We start from the raw sequence: 26,944 nt of genomic DNA, 5'->3' as shown, positions 1-26,944 counted from the left end.
TCCTCAGCAGTGCGCATTCACGATCCCGCACCCCGCAGGATTCGAACCCAGGACCTACTGGTTTCAACTGACTCATGATTTCAATCTGTGAAATTTCTAAAAAATCTCCACAAACCCCTTCTGATATAATAATTCATTCAAAAAGTGGACATTTAACAAGACAGTAACTTTCCGAATATCCGATAGTTCAACAATAATTTAAACTTACGCATTTTTTGTGTAAATAGGTGTGATATTGCCTTGTATTTGTATTGACTTTGTAAAGCGTGCTTTTGTACTGTAAACAGGATAGCATTTTTCTATAACACCTCTCATCTGTTTAGGTATATCACATTGTGATGGATCTACTCTAAGCTGTCGAAGACGTGCAACACCTAAAACTTTATTATCATGAGCAATAAAATCTTTTTCATTGAATGATACATTCAGTCGATTATACCATGCATCCCAATATAATGAATTCAATAATTGACCATTGATATACTTTGAGACAGGATAAATATTGTTTGAAAATAGAAAAAAAATTATTAAAAATGATAATAACAAATCTTATTAAAATAGAAAACAAAAATAAATTGTCTCCGTTTTACTAAAATTCTCATTTAAAGAGCGACAAATAAAGGAAACAAGTTCCAACTAGCCATACCATCATGGATGTACATTGAAAAATAAGTTTTACAATAATGGTGATTACTATACATCATTATTTTCATGAATACCACTAAATTTTTAATGTTCTTACAGGAGCTCACATGTAATTGAGTTTGTTCACATATAATTTGGTCAAGCCTTTTTGTTTACTTATTTAACGGACAGAGTCATGAGTACAATAACAACTTATCTATATCATTTTATCTTTCTTATTGTTGCACTTGTATGAATATGTATGCTTAAGCATTTGCTTACTGCCTATGCTATATTCATTTTGCTAGCTTTACTATTAGTCGCTTAATTGACTTGATTATTCATTCATTTCACTATGTATATATATGCACATTTTAATCGTGTTCATTGTCTCATTGACTCGCTCGCACACTCGCCAATTTGATTCTCATGTTCACTCACTTGCCTGCTTGCATCTTGGCACTACTATTTCATGCTTGCTTAGTGTACCTGTAAATTTGGATATATGTGTGTGCTGCAATAATAAACGTACTCAACGCTTTATATTCGCCTTCTGATTAATACACCGTTGGGGCATTATCTAGTGAGGGTTATCAGGACGAACTGTATACGAAGTTAAGGATTGAATACCGACCACCACATTCTTATCTAACGTTTGATTGACGTCAATTATTTGTTTACTGTAAAATATACATATATATCGTTGTAGAGCTATAGTTTAGGTCTCATGGTAAAGAACTATATACTACATTCGTTGTTTTTTAAAAAGAGTATATAATACTGAAAAATTATTTTTGAATAATTAGAGAGATTACGGAAAACCAAATAAATAAGATTATCGAGTTGTTAGATTTAGATATAGTTTTTATCTTTGATTGAAATCAACAAAAGAATCATTGAAAGGCAAAATGAAGTGGACATATTACAGTAGTTTACAACTACTACTTAGAACTTGAATACCGAACATATGGTTTTAATGAAGAGCGCGTTGTCTTTAGATTACTACGACAAAAACAAATGGTCCATTAGCCAATTTGTATTGTAAAGAGATATTCATATTCTAAGTGATATCTTTTTCGCTTGTTTTTTTTACCGATAATGGTTTTTATTCAAATTAAATAAGTCATCAGGAACATATCAAATGGATAATGAATACTTGCCAATGATTAATTTATAAAACTTCTAATCAGAAGTTGTGAACAGTAAATTTCAGCTATGTTTGAAGTGAGACAGATATCACAGATGATATTGGAAGACAGTTCTACCTTATCGCAAGTTGACTAAAGTTAGAAATGTAAACCAATGGATCTAAAAGTAGTATGATATGAAGGTCCTGGGTTCGAGTTCATGTAGAGTTTGGAATTGTTGGAATATACAGTTTTCAACTGGTTAGATATCGGAAAGTTTCCTTTTTATTTCCGCCTTGTTGTTGCTTTTAAAATGTGATAACAACACCTCAGCCTTGATCCCCCTAATACCACAATACGCTATAGGAGAAGGCGGGTCTTGGTAAAAGAACTGTTGTTATTCTAGCGAGCAGTCAAAGTCTAATACAACTAACTTTTTTATATGACAACAAAGGTGATCTTAAGAACATATAATAAAATAGTAAACTATAACAAAAAATGACCAGACAGAGTATAATTAATGTCGAGACGGTAATCACGAAATTTAGATCGCCATTGAATTGCTTACACTTTGTTCTTGACTAATTGGAAAAAATAGATGATCTGAGCTTTTCTTAGCATTTATCGGTGTTCAGAATTAGCAAATTTGACGAAAACATTGTCCCATACGTTCTAGTTGACAGTGATTCTCCTATTGATTCTATTCCATGATAAAAACTACCGTCAAATGACTTAAATCTCCACACTTAACAAAATCTATATTCGTGTAACATATTTCATTTAGAAGTTAGAGTAAGGAAAATTATAATAGAACCTGGCCTTTAAAATCATAATGAGCGGACCTGTTTCTAAACTAGTAACTAAATTTATAAATATAGGATATTTAAGGTATTGCACCAAAAACGTGAACAGTTATTGAATAATTTTTATGGAATATAAACTTTAGAGAAGTTATTACTACAATAAACACAACTGGTGTCTTCTGTGTTAAGAATGAAGTAAACTTATCCATACAACTAACATTTGATATGAATATATAACCATGTATGAGATGTATTTAAATTAATAGTTGATATCTAAGCTTTCCCAGTTTGAACTATACAATAAATTTAAATAGAAAACTCTCAGGAATAAAAAGTTTGCAAGATTTAAAAGCGCTAACTTACATTCCACATAGCTGTATGATCATGAATATTTTGAAATGCTTGTGGACTATCAGATGTCGTTGAACCGTCCGTTACTACGAATCGATTGTAAATACTTGTGTTGTAGAAATATGTCATTGAATTTAAAGTCGTCAAAGCAACTGAGAACAAAGTTGAATAATAGTTTAAAACATGCAGTATCTGTGCTTACATTAAAGATCATTTATTAGATATAATTCGAGTAGCAAAATATGAATAAGTAAACTAGAATGATAAAATAAAATAAAACGTTTAAGACCGCAAATCGAAATCATCAAATCGTTGATCTATTTAGAAATTCAAGATCGTATGAATTAATGATGTAAGTTAAAATCCACCGCTATTGAGATCAGGTCGGGTAAACAGGAGCTCTGGATATCCTAACAATCCTTACTACTATTCTTAGAAAGGCTGAGCTCATTGGCATGTGATTTCAACTGTCAAGTATCATTACGCTTACCAAGGTAGTTTATTTAAGAACGAAACTCGATAAAATCAACCTTTAACATTTGGCTATGATAGAACTAGCTTGTTAGCAACACTAAGGTTTTCTAAATTTAACTTGAGTAGGGTTATTTTTCACAACTTACTCATTTCACGTTTATATATGAACTTACACCTTAGCGATATTTATGGACATATGTATATATTTTAAAAATCATTTGCCATTTTCATCCTTTTGCTGTTTTAAACTTTCGAAAACTAAGAAAATGTAACTGATTTTGCCAATGACTATCAAGAAGCTTTAATGGCTTCAAATGAGAATCCTGTCTTCTTGTGACTATTCATCAATAGTCACCTATTAATAATGGTAAACATTGAACAGTATGGATCAGTCTTATAAGTAAAATTCTTGAACAAATAGTCTCTTCATACTAAGATAGGTTTAATCATGTACTACGAATACTAAGAGCATTGGATAACTGTGTTGCCAAACCTTTTGAGACATCTTAATAGTGCACTCCATCTTTTATACTGAACAAAGATTCTAGTATATCAGAAAATAACTGAAGTTGAAATTATAGGCCTCCGGGTTTTCATACATTGACCATATGGTATGACGTTGACCAGAAAACCTAAGGATTTATGGTCCAATCATATATGAATCTATGGGTACTCACTTATAAGGATTCCTGGATAGGCACCAAATGGTTATTTAGTACTAGTTAAATTTCAGTACTTATCTAACTAGCATCTTTTCATGATAGAAATTATCTTTTGTTCTAAAGTCGTTTATCTTATGATAAATAGCCCAAGGTAAACAGTTTACACAAAATATCTTTGGCTGTAACACTGATTGATAATGTTTACTTCTATAAAAAAAGTATAAAAAGCTTAACAGTTAAAGATAATGCTAGTTGATTAACGAAATATAATTTCAGGATTTGGAATTTTTTGACATCAGATTTATTTCATTTTTACATGTGTTAAGATAGTTCACGGATGATTCAGTAAACAATGTAAATGTCGGTACGAAGTTTCATTTAAATTCTAACAAGTATGGATAACTAATTTAGTCTTTAAATAAATAAATAATATATTTGTAATATCCCAGTGAGTGGAAAATTAGATTTTCTGACGTTTCGTGACTTAGTGTAAGTCACTTCTTCAGAGAATAAATAACTAAATTAAAATTAATCCAAGTTTAAATAGTTTAAGTAATTTTATTTTGGTTACTTATTCTCTGAAGAAGTGACTTACACTAAGCCACGAAACGTCAGAAATCTAATTTTTCTACTCATTAGGATATTACAAATATACTATTTATTTATAACAGTCTACCCAATGCTCAATTTATTCGAAATTATCTAATTTAGTCTTTGTTCTGGTTCATCAGTCATGAAGAAAATGTGTCATCTTACTCAAATATACCGACTTTCAAGTATGAAGGAATAGTAAAGTCGTCATCAATACTGATAAGTATGAGTGAGTATATAAGCAAGTGATCTCTCGGTATCACTTGATTCCACGGAAGTAAGCATTAATTGGATAAACAATTATCAGAGATAATTTTGTCAAGCTCATTCTAATCATGGCTGTTGGTGTACCATTATATTTAGTTTTTAACTCTTCAACAATGTGTAACTAATACTCTGTATACGATCAAACCTATAACATTCAGCTCTAGGCTGGGATTCAATCGTCCACATTTTTGAAATACAGGAAATTCTTTTCGAGCCCACAATTGCCATAGGGTAGTGGATTAATGCAGTAAATTATATTTAAAAACACATCATAAATGAAACCACCAAATAAACAAAAATGAACCATAGCACCAAATCTTACTTATCAGTAGTAATGTCAAAAACACTATATACAGTAGTAATTCTCTTAGTGTAGTACTTATGAATACTCTTCGATCAGTGGCATTGACTGTGTTACGCGTTGTCCAGATGGCTGTAATAATTTTTAAAACGAAACGAAAGAAATATTGAAAAAACATATCACGAAAATAATCTAAAACAAAGCTGTAACCACATCAACCGGGTCCCTGATTTTCGAAGACTTACTGCTCAATGGACAGTTTGTATCGAATTAAACCATTTTTAACATCATTTTTCAATCTATTTACCCCTAGGTTTTCCTGTTATCAAGTGGCGACCAAGAATAGCTATTTAGATCATGTTGTTCTTCTGGCTAGACTAAAGTTTAAAACCTGTAACTTAAATCATCAGAAAGTTATTCAGTAGAATTATCAAAATACATTTACGTGATTCTATTGTTCATCCAATCTGAATTCTATAGAAGTAGTAGAAATAATTTTCATTCTGATGACAATTTACTGGAATCAAGTTCAACAATAAAGTCGTGATTTCGCTAGCGTATAAATGACCTGATGAACTCAAGTCCTACGGTTTCACATGTTTTAAATAAAATTTGAACATCAATGGAGATTACGCTCCATCAATATCTCAATATAATCATTTTTAAAAGTTTTTTCAGTTAATTAACTTAGCTTTTCTTGTAGTTTACCTGAAATCTCAAGTCAGTCAAGTATAAACTATGTTTGTTGTACGACTAGATTGATTGTACTTGAATATCAAAAGTAGGATGAAGATTTTGACAGTTAGAGTTCCGAATTGAATGAGGCATACACCTTAAATTCTATTGCTAACTATTGACTAGTGAATCCAAGTAATAATAAGAGAATCCATTCAAAATGCACACATATTAACCAAGACTAATCACATATAATCTTAAACATTAACAATGGGAAAATATAATCCCTTATGAATAAAAGATAATTAATTATTTAATGGTTTAAATACAATTAGTTTGAATAATCCTCATTGTCTACGAATGAACAAAGTTAGTACTTAATAATACTATTTTTGATAATCCATGCCAATATTTTGGTATAAAAGTGTTTATCTGAAGCAAAGAAAACGTTATTGGGAACCATTTGGAAATAATAAATCTTTAAATGTGTTAGCAGGAAAATTGCTGGAGAAGAACGAGACATTTCTCTATAGGATATAACTTGTATGTTTAATAGTGACTTGAATCTGGATTTACCATAAACGGTTCCTTAAATTCATGTTGACCATGAGTTAGATAAGTTTATAGTACTTAGAAGAACTGTAATCAATATTTTGCAATTACAAACTAACATGAAACTGTGAAATAAAAATGTAACGGTGGAAATCAAAAGTTCTTTACTGTAATCTCGTTTTAAAAATTGAACAGTTGAATTTTTCTCATCGTTTCATGTGAATGTATTCAGAGACTTTATTTTCAAACACTTACCGCGAAAAAATCGATTACGTAGAATTGCTACTGACGATTTTCTTAGCTTTTCATTTGTTATGTTTTTCGAATTATTTAGAATATTAGAATTTGTCTTCAATTGACCTTGATCTTCAAACTTTACTGTGTTCAAATTCGTTACTTGTGATTTACGATTTTTCACAGAATAATCAACGTCCTCCATTTTTATTTATCTTTCAAAATTAATTACAGAAAAGGAATAGAGCAACGTAATTCATAGGTTCTTTAGATTTCTAAAATGAGTGAGATCTATATAAGTTTACATTAAATTTAGATGACGTGGAATAGCTGTACCGTTTAAAGCTTTTAGCATTTGTCAATAAACAATGGGATATTTTCACAATCTACAGTTACTTGATAAAGTAGGATATTTACGAGACACTACGGGCTCTAATCAAACATAGTTTAATAAACTAAGAAATTCAGCTTAAAGAAACCTATTTTCAGTGGATATATATATATATATATATATATATATATATATATTCTTTAAGGAAATATGAATGTGATGACATAAAAAGATTGTGATAATACTAGGTAGAACACAGTTCAGTCTTAGACGATAATTAGAGTATCTTCGTCAAATTACATGATGTAATAAATAAATCGAGATAATATAAACCTAATATTAAATGTTTGGGGACAGTCTACACAAGATATTTATCCATACTCACCACAAAAGCACCGTCTTACTGCCTTAGGAGAAAATATATTCAGACTGTCATTAAATCTGAATACAGTTTTCTAAGTAATTGTCTTTCAAATACACACTAATCAATTGTTTTCTTCTGAACTATTTCTTTAGTGGATTTTAAACAATTTACATGATTAATGCAAGTCTGAAAACTATGGTAGCAATTCAAAGTTTGACATTTAAGTTTTATTAAATTAAAATTTAGAATTCTTTGATTTATAAATATTATGGTTAAATCATGATTACAAGAATTGAGTTGAATCCAAGTTATTGTCTGTTGAGCATGATCACTTCGTTACGTTTTGTGTTGTCCCCAAATGCCCTGGTGCGGCCGAGAGTGGGGTGAGTAGTCTCTCTCTCGAAATGCACTCACATGACCACGTGCATACAACCAATGCCAGGGAAGTCCTACTCACTGCCTTCTCGTGGCATTACTGTTGTTTACGAAAATGAGAGGACGAAAAACGAATGTCCAGCGCTTTAAGCGGACCGGTGAGTCCACTTAGGGGAGTTGGAAAACCCTGATTCCAAACCAGTGGTGTACATGGGCTCCAGGATCCTGAAGTAACAAATGGAGTATGAACCAATCGTCGGTCACCAACTACCATGGGACTGCATCTCCTTACGTTGCCCCACTGCCTTGTGGATCAGACCTTCAGGTCAAAGGCTCCGCGTGTGGCCCCCTAAGAAAACCACCTGCTTCGGTTCGGGTACCCAGGCAGTATCCCAGCCCTCGCACAAATATAAACAATACTAGAATGGCTTTTACTTAAACTTATAAATTATTTAATCTGTAGGATATATTGAAACGAACCACTTTTGGTACATGAATTTCATGTATGAATAACTCGATTCTATCTGGGTGACAAATCAAAATGTAATCAGATGTATCAAGAGTTCTGTTGTTAAATGTTAATTAAGATATGGTCATAAGTGATCACAGCATAGCTATTTAATGGAGAGAACGAGTTGATGGAGCCATATCAAATCATGTACGTTATCAAAAGGAAACTTCACGTTTAAGTCCTAGTATGTAATATTTCTTATCAACAGTCAATAGCTTAACGGTCATAGTTTTAACATCAAAACTGATAGAGAGTAAGCTTTACTTTCAGTAAAAACATTAATTGAAATGTAGGTATAACAGAACGATGGGCTCTAAGTAGGACTGGATATACTTTGTACGTTATATTATATATCAAAACCCATTTTGCATCTTATAGAAATAAGATCGAAATGAAATAAAGTTGAAAGTATGTGGGGGTTAATATATCATTTGAAAATAAAAGTGATTTACAAATGATCATTCGATTATAAATTATATGAATTTATGGTAGTAATACTTTCTGTATAGACGAAACTAAGTGAACAAGAATAGTTTCTTCAGAAATTGAAATGATGGTTACAGCACCGTTTGAGCCTGTTTTCCGAGATTATATTAACTGATTATAAAATAAGTTAGATTGATCCTGTTATTTAAGATTCCTTAAATTGGAATAAACGTGAACAGACTATAGGTGATGATTACCAAGATTGTAAATTAATTTTTCAGCAAACTAAACCACATAACAATATCCAGCACTTTAATTTATAAGTTCACTTATGACTGTCATTTTATGTTGATTCAATTGCAAAATAATGTACCAATATATTGAGACTGAGTTGAGTGGACAGAGAAAACTTAGAAAACGAATAATAAAATACAGTTATTAAGTTGAATAACAATTATGGCTTTGAATAGATGTTATTATTTCAATCAGGAAAAAAAGGGAATTCGATTCATTTCGCTTTACTTTATCAAGCTTATGTGGACCAGGCAATTTATTATTGATACACTTTCAGGTTATTCGGTTAGGTGAAATTTCTGATTAATTTGAATATTTACAAGGAATGAAGGCTTTATTAATAATAATTATGCTTAGTTGTTTAAGGATAAGTGTGAGTGATAAGTCTTGATCAGTACTAAAGATTACTGAACACAACATGGATTACTACTCTATAACTAGTTAATGTAAAAATGAATCCTACACGAGATCATTAGTGGTTCAAATAGTTCAGTGATAATATAATTTAATGTCACGTATTCGAGTATCATGGAAAAAATTAGTCTCTTTATGATTATAGATACAACGTACTGACAAGTGTCAACTAGGTACAAACCTTTAAACTGGTTGAATCAAAATATCAAACTCAAGCGAGTCTCAAAAATATAATATTTGAAACTATGGGTTAGTTATAAAATAATATGCTGATAGTACAGTACAAAAATAGTTAAGGAACTTTAAAAGAGGAATATTGTATAGAGAACTTACATTTTTAAGTTATTTAGAAAGAAATCATACATTAAGTTGTATGTTTTAAAAAGGAACTTATATAAATTATGTGATCTATATTTATTGTTCCGTTAACCAACTAAAAATTTCTCTCATAAACATCTTTAGAGGATTGATCAACAAATACTCCTGACATTGTTTCAATAGCTACATGTGACATACATGTTTGTTTCCAGTCCAACCAAATAAAAAGTTTAACAAACATCGAAATCTATTATTCTAATGTGGAACAATGGAAACGGATAATAATAACAATAATAAGTAATATCTTTCATTGTTTTTATATTTATAAATGATCACTTTGGTAACTAGAGAAAATAAAGCATTTAGAATAGGCTATTTTCACAAAAAATAACATTAGAGCAGTTAAAGAATTATGATATTTTCTGAAAAAAGTTTAGTATGGTTTTCTAGTAGAATGTTTCTGACACAAATTAGAACATGAACGTAATTTCCAAAGATAGGAGAAACGGTGCTTTTTGGATGAATTGAGCCAATGTACACATGATATTAAAATCTAGACACTTTGTGATCGAAGTTTTAAAACTGTTAATCACTGAGATTTGAGTCAGGATGAATGAAGTTGGATACTAATAATTGAATCTTGAACAGTATTACTGAAAAATCAACTCTTTTCAGTAAATTGTTTAAGGCATTTAAGCTTGAGAAATGAAATACCTGGAAAATATTAATTTGAGAGAAGCGCATTCTCAGGATGAAAGCAAAGTACATCATAAATTTAAACGGAATTCTGTTGAGATTAAGAACACAGTTTATTGGATTTTGGCTAAGTGGACTCAATGACATTGCCTTTATCGTGAGAAATGAATGTCACAGGTTTGACATTGTATGAGGTTGTGGATGTGCATCATTAAATCTTAAAAAAAATAATTCGATGATCGATCAGGGGTATTGTCAACATAGTTCTACTTTACAAACTTGTGTAGAATATGCCAGATGAAATCACGTTACTAAAGTACCTAGATCAAGTTCCTTACGACCAATTTATAATAAACGTTATAAGCAGTTTTGAGCCTAGTTTAAGTATCAAGGGAAAGGCTTTCGAACCAGTGAAGTTGTATCGCCTGTCTGTGACATCTTTGTAGTGCTCACCAAAGTCATAAGAAAATGAGCTCCGGACTTTCAGGTCTTTGGATTAAAACGATACCACTAAAAATTTTGGAACAATCGAAGGGACTCAACTTCTAACCAGTAGGTTACAGGTTAGAACTCCGAACTATCTAATTCAGTTTAGGATCTGAGTATTATCACTATCATTTACATAAACAACATGCCATAAAACTGAGTGGATAAACTAGTATTTGGTAGTATATCATTATTCACACCAATCAATTAACGATTTCACGAGACGATTATTAAATTCTAACGGTGATATCTGTCTGATAAAACTTGACTGATATAGTTCAGTAATGTTCTTTTGTTTGTACTTTGCCGATTTTCTTTCGCTGTGATATTAATAAGAGTGTATCAAACTGTAGATTGAAACAACTTTTGAGGTTGATGGATAAAGATCGAATATGTACATATGTGCAATTGAGATTAACCCGTCTGACCAATTCAAAACGGTGATAGAGAGTGAGAAAAAGCATCGCTGGCAAAACTCATGTTAACGATAGATTTAGTTTATCATTCATTTACTCATTTACAAGGAAGGGGGAGGGTTGACTAACATAAACTGTGCTTGCATACACATATTTATTATGTTTCATGTTGTACATATTAATACTGATTTTATTTTAAAAAGTAATTCTTTGAAGAGTTATTGAAAAAGAAATTTTTTTGAAGGGGAGGGGGGAGAAACCAAATTAAATTAACTGCATAATGATGAAAAAGTATAAATTTGTTTTAATCAACGTAACCTAAAAGGGAAAAAATGAATGTACTTTAGATTGGTACTTTACATGCATGGATCACTGATTATTTTCTTATATATATATATATATATATATATATATATATATATATATATATATACAAATATAAATAAGAAGAAAAGAAAAGTACGATTTTACGTTGAAATGATGAAATATCTAATGATATACAAAGAAGAAAAGATAATTTATGTAAATTTAGAGAAAACATAAATTTGAATGAACTACATGTTCGAATTGATTTAGTTCAAATTAGATAAACATTAAGTCAATATTTCTAATATGCTCTAACGAAAGAGAACAGCAGGAATGAGGAAAGATAAAAGGAAATTGTATGGATGAAGATTATTTGAGTATATATATATATATAGAATATGACTGAAATTTTGTACATTGATAAATCACAAGAAAAGCTGTTTTAATGATTATGATGATCAATTACAACTGCCATATGATCAAATGACTACAGTTTGAACTGCGATTATCTGATTGGTGTAACGTATTCGTCGAAGCTAAATAAGTAAAGAAAAAACGAAGCAGTCGTTAAGATAGATACACTTAACAAATACTACTAACATAACTTTAAGTAGATATAGAATATCAGTTGCATAAAATCCACATTTGTTATTAATATGAAGTTCGTTTGAACAATATATGACTAGCTTATCTATTTCAGATGGACTTGAAAATGTCAAGTTTAATTACATTATAAATAATAGATTGAAGTCAGAAGATTTCACATTCATTTACATAATGTCCATGTAAAAAAAAATCCATAGTAGATATTACTAAACATGAAGAAATAGATATAAAACTGTCATAAATATATCAAAGCGTTAATCTAAAATCTAAACAGGCTTATATAAGTACTGAACTCAAATTGAGGTTTTCATATGCAATTCATGCACTAATCATCAATTGATCTGTAAACAATTTCATTTTCAAAAGTAATACACAAATGAAAGTTCTATTGAAGACTTCATATAACAGACTAACTCTGAAAACACTGAAGCACTGAACACCTTTTTCATACTAGTATGGAACTCTTTAACAGTGTACAAGCAAGAACCTCTTCAGGGATCGAACACATGATCTTCAAACCACTTGGTGAAGAATTAACCTCAAAACTATCGAAACTTATATGTGAAATAATTAGTGTGATGGTGAATAAGCTTATGAACTTATTTTATCAGTATTCATTTGTATGATGAAAAGTAGAATCCATGGACTAAAATTTATGTTATTGGAAGAAATAAACAGTCGAATTGACTAGAATGTATAAAAATCATAGGAATCTAGAGGTCATCGACACAACTCAATAAATTAAAAGTTTAGACACTGAATATTTTCCAAGGAGGTAAATGAAAATCAGACAGGAATATAATTACATCAAAGGTGACGAGATCATTCAGTGTTAACCAATTATGTTCATACATAAATAATATAGAAATTAAGTTCTTAACTCAATCTAAATGGTCACCAAGTTAACAGAATTGTATTAACTAGACACTTTAACATGAGGTTACTTTCAGTGTTTATGATGTAAGATTACAATATTTTTAAAAAGTGGACAACAAAATATATTTACTCCAAACCATGAAACAAATCAGTCTATTGTAATTCAGTAGGAGTCAAAAATTCCAATAAACAACAAAACTTACCACTATCCTTATGCGAATCGATCAAGTGACCTTCACCGCCGGTAACCATAAAAAAACTTGGTTTTTCGACTCTCCTTTTAGGTTTATTCATTGAACCAGTAGTCTGACAAGTGGAAGCGCATTGATTATTCACATTATCTTCATTCTGTTGTATAACAGTTGGTGTGACAAAAAATCTCACTGGTGCTGTATGCTGATGTGCACTGATCTGCAAAACAATAGGTGATTATACTGAATCATTTTCAGTAAGAACACTTCTTAGACATTAAAATAATTGTCTCCATGTAAATACTTTTAATTGTATAAATGACGAAAAATTCTAGAAATTAAGTTGTTATGATTGCCCACTACACTGAATAGTTCAGAATGATATTTATTGCTGATATTATTATTATATCTGAAACCGTTTAGGGTTACAACGTCATCCGTAAAAATATTGGTGCTAACATACTTTCTGTAAATGAAATAAATTTGGAAGTTCATATTCCCATCTAGTTTTGTTAGGAATTTAAACGTTAACATTTTAGGGAGTTCAGAAATCAGATACAGAGTCAGTATTTCAAGCGTTCAGTGTACTCTACTTAATGACAAAAGACAAACCAATTGTCACAGAATTCACACCAATGTTCTAAAATGATTAATGAGAGGAGAGCTCTGCTTTGATTCAACTTCACTTAATATAATACTTTAAAATATATAAATGCCAAGTGCACTTCACATTTGCTCTTATTGCTTCACTTGAAGCAAATTCGGAACAATATCACAATTGATCTGTTCTGTATAAAAATGATACACTTCTCAAATACTCATTTTATGACTGAGTTCATGATGAGGCCGAATAAAAATAGTGGAAGATGAACATCTTTTGTGAATACACCTGAATGGATAGTAGCTCTCTTTTATAATATAATTACAACATCTTATCGCGGTAGTTTTGATCGTTGCGCTCTCTGATAGAAAAAAACTATAGTTATTATTTACTTCTGGTACATAACGTATATACTGTATTAGGATTAACTGTATTATCGAAATGGGTCACCTATCAAAAAAGGGAGTCTGGAAAAGCCCGAATCATTCTGATAATAGCAACTCTGTAATTACCTACAACACCTCATGTCTAGTGGTTCCTTTTGCAAGCGATAATCTTTGGATGAGACTTGAGCCACACATGGCGCTGGTTAACTCTATCTAATTTAATTAGGAGTTCCACATGAAGATGCAATAGCATAAATAATACAAAGTGAAGTAGACAGTATATATTGCAACTAAGCAATATGCGTTATAAAGTGAAGTGACTTATCAATGAAGAAAGTTATCTTGCCACTTAAGCCTATGGGTACCCCAGATAACCAGTGTATACCAAATGTAGACGTAGATCTAATGCCTCCTGATCTGATATTTTCCAATATAGCGGTGAAGGGGCATACTCAGACGTCTAGTCCTAACGTGAAAGTTCTTCGAAACACTGTTACGATTAGCAAGTTCAAACCACATAAGAAGAACGTATATACAGAAGTCTGTGGTTCCGAAACCAGTACCAAAAATATTATAAAGGCTCAACCAAACAAGAATATACTCCCAACATCAGGTTTGACCCTTCTAACCATACGGATAGTTATATGGGTACATGGACAAGAACTGGTTGATCCACCATTTCTTCATCCCAACTGAAGCTACATACAATAGGTGACTAGTCGAAACACCACTTTCCAAATCGATGAAATATAGTTTTCGCAACTGACGCACGAAACGACTAACACAACCTCGGTCTAAGCAGACCTAATGTCAGGCAGGCTACAAGAAACAAACATGTCCCACGGTTGCACCCAAAATTTTTATATACTGAGTCTGTAAGATATGAATTTTTCGTTACTTTCCTGATGAACAAGATTGACTACTAGGCTATGCACCATTAGCTTAACCCCAATTGCACATTTATTCTTCCGAGTGTTCGCATAAAGAATGAATTAAGGCTGGAATCCGTTCACAGACGATTCATACTTCGCTTTTTTGAGACTGATTGTATCTTGAATTATAATTTCAGATGAAATAATTTTGGACTCGATCTTTTCCGGAAGAGAATTAGGTTAAATCTAATATTTTATATCAGATGAAGCAATTCAATATGTAGAAGCTCGTAGTTACAACATCAGTAATTCTTTGTCATTAGTGAAACAATTGCATTCTAAGCCTTCTCTCTGCATCAATCACTTTGTCAGTAAATTTTTCAGACTCTGGAATAATTTACCACAATATTTCCATGAGATAAATTCACTTACAGCCTTTATTCGATGCACCGATGCTTGCTTCTCTGAAAATGCTTTGACTGTTCTTACACCTGTAAGTATATCTCGTCCCGCAAGCGACATCAATAGGAACTTTAAATGTTTATTTTTTACTACTAAACCCACTAAGTAAACTTCCTTATATTTTGTTACTTTACACTAACACCGACCCTGATGGCCTTAACTAATTTGAATGATATCTAACACGAACTGTATCATAAAATAACCTGGCACATGTATTATGGTAGTTGTATCGCGCTCTCCCTTTTCAGTTTTATTTTCTCTAGTTGTAGATTATTTTAATTGACTCGTTGAAGCGCAGAAAATGATTTTGAGTACATTGTTTATCGATAAACAGGATGTCCACTTAAAAAGAATTAAAAGTTGATCATGTCTGCAAACCGCCATGTATTCTGTTATTATATATATATATATATATATATATATATAATTGCAATTATAATAAAAGGCTTATTGTCGTCAATGTGTAGAAAGAAATAAGCATAAGTTACCTTGAAATTTCTAATAGTTTTTTTGTTCGTTCACATCGGTTTTTTGTTACATAAAAAAGCTCTTAAAATATTAGAAAAATCAAGTCTGAACAAAGGTAGCCAGAATAGGATTATACCATAAATAGTCCATAAATACATTGACCAAATCAAGAAATATATTGCTAGAAAAATAATTCATCTAATAGTTATAAGATTTTATTCCACGCTTTGTAATCAGTTCGTTCAATCTTAAAATTCAAGTATTCTTTTGGTTATTTATAACACCATAAATATTTTTTTAAAAGATCTCTCATAGTCTTCATTGCGTTTTTGAGTAGATTCACCAGAACGTCAACGAAATTTAAATATCATATAAAGGTATTAGTGTATAGAACTTCTCATGAGGTGAATATTAGCTGACAATCATTTTTGAATTTAACGTCAAAAATTAAAATTCGCTTTTATGGAACCGATTGGTCCGCAAGTACAAAATCGTTTTATCGCAAATGAATAGATAAATTAAAATAATAAATACATGAAAACAATAACAACATACCTGTGCAGACGAGCAATCTAAGATGGCCTTACAAATACGTTTTGATAAATTCGCGGAGTCTATCAATTGTGCAATAAAAAATGTAACAATATGAGTTAATTTAACACAACATCATATTGAACGGTATGTACAAAACTGAAATCTTACTAACCTAATCATACGACAATTCTTATATGCCGTCTCAATGCAGATTGATACCAAAGTACAAATCTTACCAGTAGCTTTTCAGCCATACTTATCTCCTGAGCGTTAGGATTTATGTACTTGTGAATGATGACATACATGATAAGTAAGTGACCTGGAGTGGAATCCAAGATGTGTTTTGTTTGATTTAAAAAAACATCACATATGGATAAATCGACATGGTTTCAATTTTACTGTTAGCTGCTACTTAATGCTGTAATCAGTCAGAAAATTCAGACAGTCACTTGAAATTCGACGTAAGAGCCAAGCAACGGGAGTAGATAAATTCTGTAACTAACAGTATATTCGAATAGGATTATACATAAAATAAAAAATCCATAAAGGTTAGCCCGACTAAGTATAAGATATAATAGAGATCAAAATAGTGCGGATAACAATAATAAGCGGTCATAACATTTACTTTGTTTATTGCGCAATGCGTTACATAAGAGATCAAAGATGAAATGGTGTGAAAGTAGTACATCACATAATGCACAATAATAATGACCAGTCGGTTTGTAGAAACTGAAAATAACAAGTGAACACGTTTTTTGCACCGAATACTTTCCTTGGTTTCAACCCTAAATTTTCTTGGAACAGTGTGTTGTGTTCTGGTCTTATTCAGCTACAAGACACACATGCTAAATAAGCTGAGCGCTGTGAGGGTGAATGATCAGTAGGAAGCTTTTAACCAAAGACCAAATAATAATGTACACAACGCGTGGGTAAATAAGTAACAAGACTAATCAAAACAGCGATATGTGGGGAACAACCATGTGTAGATGAATAACTCGGAATGGCCCACCTACATTTGGGCCTCTCAGAAATCATGTGGTGTAGAGACAGAAACGGTTAGTCTGGAATTCCCTGACCTATCATCATAACATCCTGATAAGTCCTCCTCATCGTGTTTACTTATGTTATTTAACGTAGGATAACGTGAAACTGATTATTTAGAAATGAGAATGAAAGGGAAATGTAAGTGTAAGTTTGGATTTAGGATTCATTGATTACATAATAGATAGGGAAAATATATGAAAGATGTAACCGCAAGTGTAGGATTAATTAAATACAAAGATAAAGGGTGCACAAACATTTCCTGAAAAGCAATTATTAGGTTTATTTAGGTGGGCTTCACTATGTGTGCGACACGACATCTGGAAGCATAAAGCTTGTTGGATGGGATAAAACAGATAACTCTGAATGCTACATCCATATCGGTTTGATGGTTTGTATTAACTACATGAGTATGTATTTATCAAATAAACTAATATACAACTTCTGATTAGCTTAATGAATTGTAGTGGTAGATATGAAAATACCTGAATATTGACCTATCTTATTGGATGATACATATGCTTGTATTTCCCACAGGAACTAGTCTAGATAAAAGCTATTATAAAAGTTCATTGACAATATCAATTTTAAATTGCAAACAATAGAGGAATAGATATTTTATCATTGTAATCAGATTGAATTTAGAACAGGTACAAGGTATGTTTCGTTTTTTAAGATAATCATTTAACTAAAATACCCAAAAGTTAACTTATTGAAGACTTTGTTCACTCAAAGTGCGTGAAAGCAATATAAGGTTTGATCGAAAGATAATCTGAGTAACAACTTATCATATATCTCAAGTGAAAACAAATCTGAGGGAACACTAAGTCATTTACCTTTTTGACGCTCACATGATGTTTGTTGAAATGTTCTGTTAAATAAAGAGTCTTGAAACTGGATTGTAATGATGAGCCCAGCACTAGTTCCAATCCATAGACGGTCATTCATCGACTTTAAAGTAGTAATAGCTAAACTAGATGATTTAAGTTTTGAAATATTACCACAATCTGATGAATTTATGTTAGCTAAAAATAAAAAAAAATATCTGTTACTTTGATCTATAGTACTTATTAGTGTGAAGTAGTATTACAGTATACTTACATAAATCTTTCTCTTCTAATCACTATGTCTAGAAAGGGGAGTTGGTTATTCATCCCTTCATTACATATAAAACAAATACGCTTTTGAAGTGTGTTGAATTCCTCTAACAAGAGGTTCACATATTCACATTTACCATTTATGATTATAATGTCGCCCACAAACCGTCTTCGCTGACATATCTGTTGAATTAAATCATGAACTACGTTTTCCACATATGCTACGAACACATCAACCAATAATGATCATAAAGGACTACTGACGACTACTCCATTAACCTCTCAAACGCATTCCCCTTTCTATATATATACTAAGGTTTATTGAAGCATTAACCATACGAAAACTGTAACTTCGTCTATGTGTTTTCACTCTCGTAATAATCATTTATTATCCAGCCTCGTTTTCATATTTTGTACTTTGCTTTTTTCTTATCTGTTAATTTGTCTGACTGGTCTTTTATTTACTTCATATATAGTGCTTTACTAAGTATGTGTGTGATAAAATTTCAATCTTGATCAAATTTTTGACCCAAACTCATGATCGTAGCATATTCTCGGATTTTCATATGGTAAATTATTCAATTAATTCGTCAGTATTTTGATTGGTGTAAAAACTGGCTTTGCATTCTCAAGCCCATTGAAGTGTCAATAAAGTATACCTTTCAGCTTCACTTACTATTATTTATGCCACTAGAAACTATTTCTTTCATTAATTTTATCTTTCTGTGTTAACATGAAGTGTGGTAACTTGGATTATAACATATCTACATCAATTTTTGTATTAATGAGTGTTTAACTTTAGAAACAAAAGAAAACATGAAATTATCAGTCAAGAGGTTATTTCAAAAGAATAACAAACTTACATAATAAATTCATAATCACTTGATTTAAATCCAACGTTTGTATTAATTCATGGCTAATAACATGATACAAACGTAAGATAGATTCACGTCTTATTGAGATCCATACACCATCTTTGTACCAAGACATTGTTTGTATTTGTGCATCTTGAATTGCATGAACTTTAAAACTATTTCATTTTAAAGGAAAAACAAGAAGACAAAAAGACATTAATCAGTATTCATCTGACAAAAAATCCTAACGGAACTATATTGTAACAGTTTTGTTTTTATTATTCAATTGAGTATATTAAAATTAATGAAGAATTTTAACTCTAAAAATAAGTTGGTGAAGTTGGTGAATATCACTTTCAATTTTTAGCTAAAACTTTACTATTGAAGACTTTCTTTTTAATTATTAAAAAATTAATGAATTAAAAATTATGAACTGTTGAACAAACAAAAAGTTTACTACAAATAAACATTCGAAAAATGTATTAAACTTACCAGTCAACTAATTGAAGCGTAAATGCATTAATAACTAAGATACGATTACGATAAGCAGCCCATAAAGAATTTGTTGATGGTACAGTTATTGTACAACTAACAGAACATTGAGGACGTCCACACGTAATAACACATGCTTCAGTAAAATCCCATGATCCCAATATTGTATTATTATTATTATCATTAGATGAATTCAGATTAGAGTTGTGAAGAGTATTGCATTGGTCAGTAGATGTAATATGATTATCCGGTAAATTAGATAATGACGATGACATAGATGTTGAACTGACAATTGGTTCTTGCTTAATTGACAGACTAGACAATGAATGACCTAGACATGAATTACCATTATTAGTTCGATGAAAACGATGACGCCGAAAAACGACTATTTGACCATTCGCTAAGCTGACAAATACTCGTCCGGCAAGATGACTGTGAAATACAATAAAAATCTTAATCAACTTAAAAGCAATTCGGCAACAGCATGTAAAGGAAAGCAGATGAAGTAATAGGAAGAAGAAACTAGAACGCTAATCAGATTACAGTTTAGAGCTTACAATTGTTAGCAAGATGAGTTGTCAGGCTTAGTTTACAAACGGTAGCTTCGTATTTAACTCAATGTTGTGTAATTTAGCACATCAAGGTGACAGATCAGTATAAAGGTGAAAGTTTATTCTTGGACCATTACACACAAATGGTCACGCAATATCGTGGATTAATTAAAGTTAGTCATGTGCACCATTCAATAACAGATCATTGGTTTACAGGTTAAGCGTTTGAGTACGAGGCCGAAGGTCCTGAACTCGACTTGCGGTTGAGGGGTCACAGGTTCGCACAGCTGAGAAACCCCATACTACAATGGAACGGCCATTCAGTGCTTTTAGGTTCTAGATGGTTGTCTGACTTAGATCGGTTCGTGATACAAATGAGAACACAGATTTGTTGATAAAGCTAATAAATGCTATCAGTTAAACTACTCAAATCACTGAACAAAGCGTGATCCCATTCCGATCATTGAATATTTATAATAATACACGCAGCATAAAATTGAATCTTCTAAATCAAATAGATTGTATGTTGAAGACAGATGAAAATACAATCCTTTTCACATCAGCAATTATTTGTATACAGGGATAGAAATAAAAAATACCATTCATGAATGGTGAAGATAATAGATGCAAATGTATGAAGAAAATGAGTCATCAACGCCTAGACGGTCAACTTAACCACAGAAGGAAGTAAAAAACTAAAATGAAGTTTTATACGAAATGATATAGGAAAAAACTGGGAAGCTTAATATGAAACATTGTGAGGTTAGCTAATACATAAATTTGGCGAAACCAAATAACGTGAAGTTTGCTGGTACATTTAACAACAACACAGGAAAAGGAATCAACGAAAAAGATAACCATAGTAGAAAATAAACAATTTATGTATGGACATCGAGTAACGAAGTGTTTAAGATTTAAACAAACATAGTAGGAAATGAAACCATCTTGATTTTGCTTGTCTGTGAGTTATGTCATGTGGAGTCTCCAGTTATTTCGTCTGCTAAATTGATAACATACAATGCTGTCTGTGACAATTTATATTCACCATTATTAACCAAACTTGCTTAAATTAAAGTAACTTTTATTATAACGGACATCACCAATTAAAGGTTTATAAACTTTGTTTTCTAACTGAGAAATAGAAACAATATCAAGAGAGAGATGAAAATAGCTGTGAAAACCCTGGAAACATGAAAGTCATAAAGTTCACTACAACATGGTTGATTTACATTAGTTATGTTTACTACTAACCTTTTATTATTACTATTATGACAGTTGTATGCTATTATGGAAACGAAATGTATAGAAAAAAAGTGAATTTCTCTGTTACGTGGTTTGATTAATGTTTATTCGTACATTAAAACGGTCTTATTATTATATCGTTTTATCTAGCATGATAAAAAATCGATGCCAGTGGTGAAACACTAGAACTTCATCAGGTAAATTATACATGCACGAGCGTGTGTGCGCGACCTTATAATAAATAACAATTAACTTCAGTTTCAACATATTTTTGTGAAATGTATATAGATGAAATTAATTTCTGTCGAATGATAATGATAGACAAAGGGAATGTATAATTGGAAAAATTATTATAAACCATATAACAAGGTAAAATTATAAATCGATATAAATAGAATAAATTCGATTGGTAAAACAGAGGAAATTATTTGAGAGAAGAAAGGAGATAGATTAGCTTAACAAAATATTTCATCATAACACATAAACATGACCGATAATATAATGCAATTGCTAGAAATGTGTCACACAAATCAAAATGATAATATTATAAAGAAAAAGATGAGAAAAAACCGTTTACGAAAATACACGAATAGTAAGGATTAATTTAGTTAAATCGAGTTTAGAACACATCTATGGGAGAATTCATTCAGTTGGAAAGCGCATTTCACTATCTCAGAGAAATACAAATGGAAACTAAAGGGAGAATGCTTATTGGACTTTATTCTAGGCTACATCTGATACTATCTTAAGTAGTCACTGAGCTGTACGAATTCCGATCAGTAATTGACTTGAGACAACTATATTTCGGTAAAAGATGCCGTTTCATCACTCATTTCCAACATTAACTAATTGACAGAATTCTCTTAGTGGCTATTGGTGTTTACTAACAAGTGTAACAAGATATCAATGTGTCGATAAAATAAATAGCTTAACACGGTCATGAAGTGCAGAACCCAAATATTACACATAAAACAGCAAAATTAACCGCGTTAAACATCACAAACTTAAAACACACCAGATTTGTGTTACCGAATCAGGTAAACGTATTGCATGTAAACATTTACGCCAATCAGATACAGATGAATGAACATATAAATCACCATTTTGACAACCTAACCAAACAGTTGGTTGAGCACTGGTAGGTGATGCAGAACATCTGGAATAACATTTTCTAGAAGAATATTGATAGTGACTATGCTGTGTAGATGATGAACAAGGATATTGTGTCACCAAATTGTCATTAGTAGTAGACGAATGACCTATGGAAGAAGTAGAAATGTAGAATGTTAATAACAGACAGTGGATTCCAATAATTTACCAGAGAACACATGTACTATTGAAAATAAGGCTTTTTAGTGCTTAAGTTTCAATCTTTCCGATTCTGATGAGTTCGATGATATACGAAATACCTAATTAGATGCATCTATATTGTCAATATCTTATTGAACCCAGTTTTGTGCAAATATCAACACAAAAATGAGAATAGAACTACTTAAGGTATTCCAAGTTATATCAATTACAAGTACTAGATTTCACCACTCATCACTATTTAAAGTGATTTAACAACATACGTTATAACTTAGTGTTAGCTAAGTCACTGTGATCAAAGTTATTTAGTTATTTCATATAATGATGTGTGGTAGTGTAAGTAAAATACAGTAAATCGTTAGGCGTGGACAAAAAACCACAGCTTACGGACTATTAAATATGTGATTTCCCTTTCTGTCATTGATTTCTGCTCCGGACTCACTGAGTGTGACTGCTTGTAATTGTAATCAATAAAATATTATCTTGTATTAATCAGGTTCTGATATAACGTGATTAGTCTTATTAATGTATTATCGTAATATACGTGAGCGAGGAAAAAATATTTTAAATATCCGTTATATCATATAATTTCTACTAGATTCAACTAGTAGAAACTTCATTCAATTACAAAAATTTGGCTGAATATTACAGTTTTTCAAAGGATTATAACAATCAAGAAAAACCTATAAGTAAATTGGAAATGCAAGTAAAAAGTATATTATTTGTAAGTTAATCAATAGTAAAGTGTATTAACCGAATTCTGAATGAGGGGGCAACTTAATAGAGGAGTAAATGAGCGAACAATAGCAATACTCGCTATATCTCAGTAAAGAAATCTCAGCACAAAATATGCAGAATGACTACATAATTCTCGTTTTATGGGCAAAAATACACAAAAAATATTTATAAAACGTTTTTAAACAGTAATTAGCTCTCTTTCATATTAATATGTAAATGTTTACGACTATTCCATCCTCAGTGATATCTCTTTCCATAAATGAATATATTCAGCGTATGAATTCCGTTGTAATCTCTTCTTGTTTCTCCATAAGACAGAGAAAGAAGGGAATATACGAACTACCTTTGTGGTAGTTTCTACATAATTAGATTTGTAGTACGTAGCAAGCTATTTACGAAGGTGTGTAAGCACGTGAGGTTAACAGACATAATTAACTAACTTGGACAAATTTCAAAGCTTTTCTAAAGCAAATTTGGTATGTGGTTATCTGTGGGATTTAGAACGAACATTTTGTACGGTTTGGGACATGTAAGAACGGAAAAATATGAACCCTCACACATAAAATACATCCTCATAACTAAGCAAATACCGCGTTAGTGCTTGAACCGAAAGATGCTAGGTCCGAGTCTCAGTACGAACATCAACAATGGAAAGCATATGCATCTAGCTAACGAGCCCGAAATAGTATGAAATAGGCCTCCTCGATTTCAGTGCTACCTACATGCCAAACTTTTGACTAAAGGCTTTATCAAGGCGATCGGTTTAAGGTTAATATATGCCGATAGAGGCTGGTCACTTGCAATCTTTAACATCAATAACAGGAAAAAACGTTTTCTTATAAAACACATGGATGTTTGGAAAAATGATGACATCATGACAACAGTTTTTAGTGAATTGATAAATTCTTCGGATAGAGTTTTCACTTTCATAATATATTAGCTGAATAATTTATAAAATTAAGTGTCAGAAATCTGAAAATTTCTATCAGTGGACGTTTACATCTGGAACCTATCAAAAAATGAATTCATCAATCAAAATAACAATAATTAACAAGGTTGTATGCTGGTTTCATCACAAGTGTGAAAATGAGCATTCGAGGTAAACGTCACCGGTTATGTTAACAGTGTTTAGATAGTTACGGGTTTTAACCAACTTTAAATTTCACTGTGAATATTTTTTTATCGTTGAATAAATGTTAAATATACGGAGTTGTCTGCATGTAAGTATTGTTGAGTTACGGATGATACAAAATGGCTCATTTGAAAGAATGATAAGCACTTACTACTAAACATTTCCTTGGAAGGCTGAACAGCACAATCACCATTATTACTAATACAGGAGTCACAATCTACATGATGTATAAGAAAACGTCTTCTTGTCGCTACATAAGACATTGTCACTTCATCAACATCATTCACTGAACCAATAATTCCAAGTGCATTAACCAATCGTCGTGTAGATGATAAATGATCAATCGCTTGTTTAATAGATGAAAAATGTGATGACGATGATGATGTTGGTGTTGACGTTCTATGATATTTACTTTCTTGTACAATTTTATTTATTTTCTGTGGAGTGTTGTTGTTAGTATTGTCACAATCAAGGAATTTAAATTCTGTACATTCATTTAATGAACAAGGGGCATTCACATCGTACTTTTTTGTTTTCGTTTCTAACATATCCGCAGTCAAAGACTGACCAGTTTCTAAATCACCAGAAAATGAATCCATTGGCAACATTTTCCAATAATGGTCTGTATTTTCCAAGCAGGTTAAATCTTCGACTGATGCTTCTGAAATCCAATACACACATAAAAATGAGGTTTAATGCAAACGGCTTTTTTGCAAGATGGTATACAGTACCGGGATCGTTGAAAATTGGTGAAAACTCCACAGCTCTTTCGTCCAATTGAACGGAATACTCAGTAGTGAGCGCACGCGATGACTTATGAGAGCGAATCTGAGACCTATAGATCTCACGATAAGACATGATATATTTAGAAAATTAAGTTTGAATTAGATAACCTTTTCTTTATCACGTAGTATAACAAAAGTTCAAATGTTTATTAATTTTTTGTATTATAACACACTTTAATAAATAGTTGATACACATGAGCTAAAACAGTTTCATTAATAAATAAAGTTTGCCAAAATTATCTAAACATAATTATTATTACCCACTGAAATCAATATTTAATGTGAGTAATAACTAGTAAAGAATTTAGCTATTATTATATCTACTGAAAGATTAAGACCATGGATTTATATAGATCTCACTCATCAAATCTTCTGTAACACAATATTTATTGGTTATTGATGCATAGTTCTATTTCCAGTGTTACGATCACCACCAATGTATCATCTGCTTCACAAAATATACATTCAAGAATTCCCATATTCATTACTTAAACAAAGGATTATTAACAATCGCCAAACAACTACTGATAATTGATTTTATTTGAACGAGAAAAATACGATTGTTCATCATAATACGATGTTAGTATTCCATGAAGACAACCTTTTTTGTTAGCTCAAGTATACATATGTAAACAAACTTATCAAATGGCATAATTTTGATGGTTGAAGATGTGAATTAACTCTGAACTGTTAATGTAATTGATTAATCTTTCTTGTACAGAAGGGAAAATTTGTAAATCTCTCAACCGTTAGAAATTACGGGAAGAAAAAGTGGGATAAAATACGAGGAAATTTTGAAAGAGGAGATCATTCACCCACCTGGGACACTGCATATGCATAAAACTGTCGAACTACAGATAGCAAATGAATCAACCGACTGACATGATTTATAATCTACATGTACAATAGTGATTAAACTTTTTATTCTCCCAGAATAATCTGAACTGGTGAACGCTGTAGATGATGACGATGATGTTGATGAAGAAGAAGACGGAGCTTTTATTGCTGTTAAGTCATGTTTCAAAGAGAAAGAACTTAACCAGATAATATTTGATTGAACATCTGAAAACTAAAGATTGAAACCAAAGTGATTTAGCAATATAAGAATCA

The 26,944-nt window shown here is 31.3% G+C and overlaps 2 protein-coding genes across 2 annotated transcripts in view; both read right to left on the bottom strand.

Annotated features, from left to right (window-relative positions):
• Positions 1-9,989, bottom strand: part of PKD2_1 (TRP-like ion channel Pkd2) — a 32,491-nt gene extending 22,502 nt beyond the window's left edge. The window contains exons 1-5 of the mRNA XM_051217010.1: positions 9,710-9,989; positions 6,683-6,876; positions 5,222-5,332; positions 2,918-3,057; positions 209-483 (exon numbers count right to left, since the gene is read on the bottom strand). Coding sequence (XP_051065640.1) covers positions 209-483; positions 2,918-3,057; positions 5,222-5,332; positions 6,683-6,866 — 710 coding nt within the window. The 5' untranslated portion in view covers positions 6,867-6,876; positions 9,710-9,989. The remainder of the gene's footprint in view (positions 1-208; positions 484-2,917; positions 3,058-5,221; positions 5,333-6,682; positions 6,877-9,709) is intronic.
• Positions 9,990-10,067: 78 nt separating this feature from the next.
• SPAG9_4 (mitogen-activated protein kinase 8 interacting protein 3) overlaps positions 10,068-26,944 on the bottom strand; it is a 38,242-nt gene continuing 21,365 nt past the window's right edge. The window contains exons 15-23 of the mRNA XM_051217008.1: positions 26,654-26,903; positions 25,201-25,710; positions 22,887-23,130; positions 20,079-20,510; positions 19,596-19,762; positions 18,472-18,660; positions 16,616-16,674; positions 13,284-13,491; positions 10,068-12,134 (exon numbers count right to left, since the gene is read on the bottom strand). Of these exons, the coding sequence (XP_051065639.1) occupies positions 12,061-12,134; positions 13,284-13,491; positions 16,616-16,674; positions 18,472-18,660; positions 19,596-19,762; positions 20,079-20,510; positions 22,887-23,130; positions 25,201-25,710; positions 26,654-26,903 (2,133 nt within the window). The 3' untranslated portion in view covers positions 10,068-12,060. The remainder of the gene's footprint in view (positions 12,135-13,283; positions 13,492-16,615; positions 16,675-18,471; positions 18,661-19,595; positions 19,763-20,078; positions 20,511-22,886; positions 23,131-25,200; positions 25,711-26,653; positions 26,904-26,944) is intronic.

This window comes from Schistosoma haematobium, chromosome 6 (genome assembly GCF_000699445.3).
Source record: "Schistosoma haematobium chromosome 6, whole genome shotgun sequence".
In the NCBI taxonomy this organism is placed as follows: Eukaryota; Metazoa; Platyhelminthes; class Trematoda; order Strigeidida; family Schistosomatidae; genus Schistosoma; species Schistosoma haematobium.
Note: the sequence above shows the minus strand (reverse complement) of the source record. Positions and strands in the feature narration are given on the sequence as shown.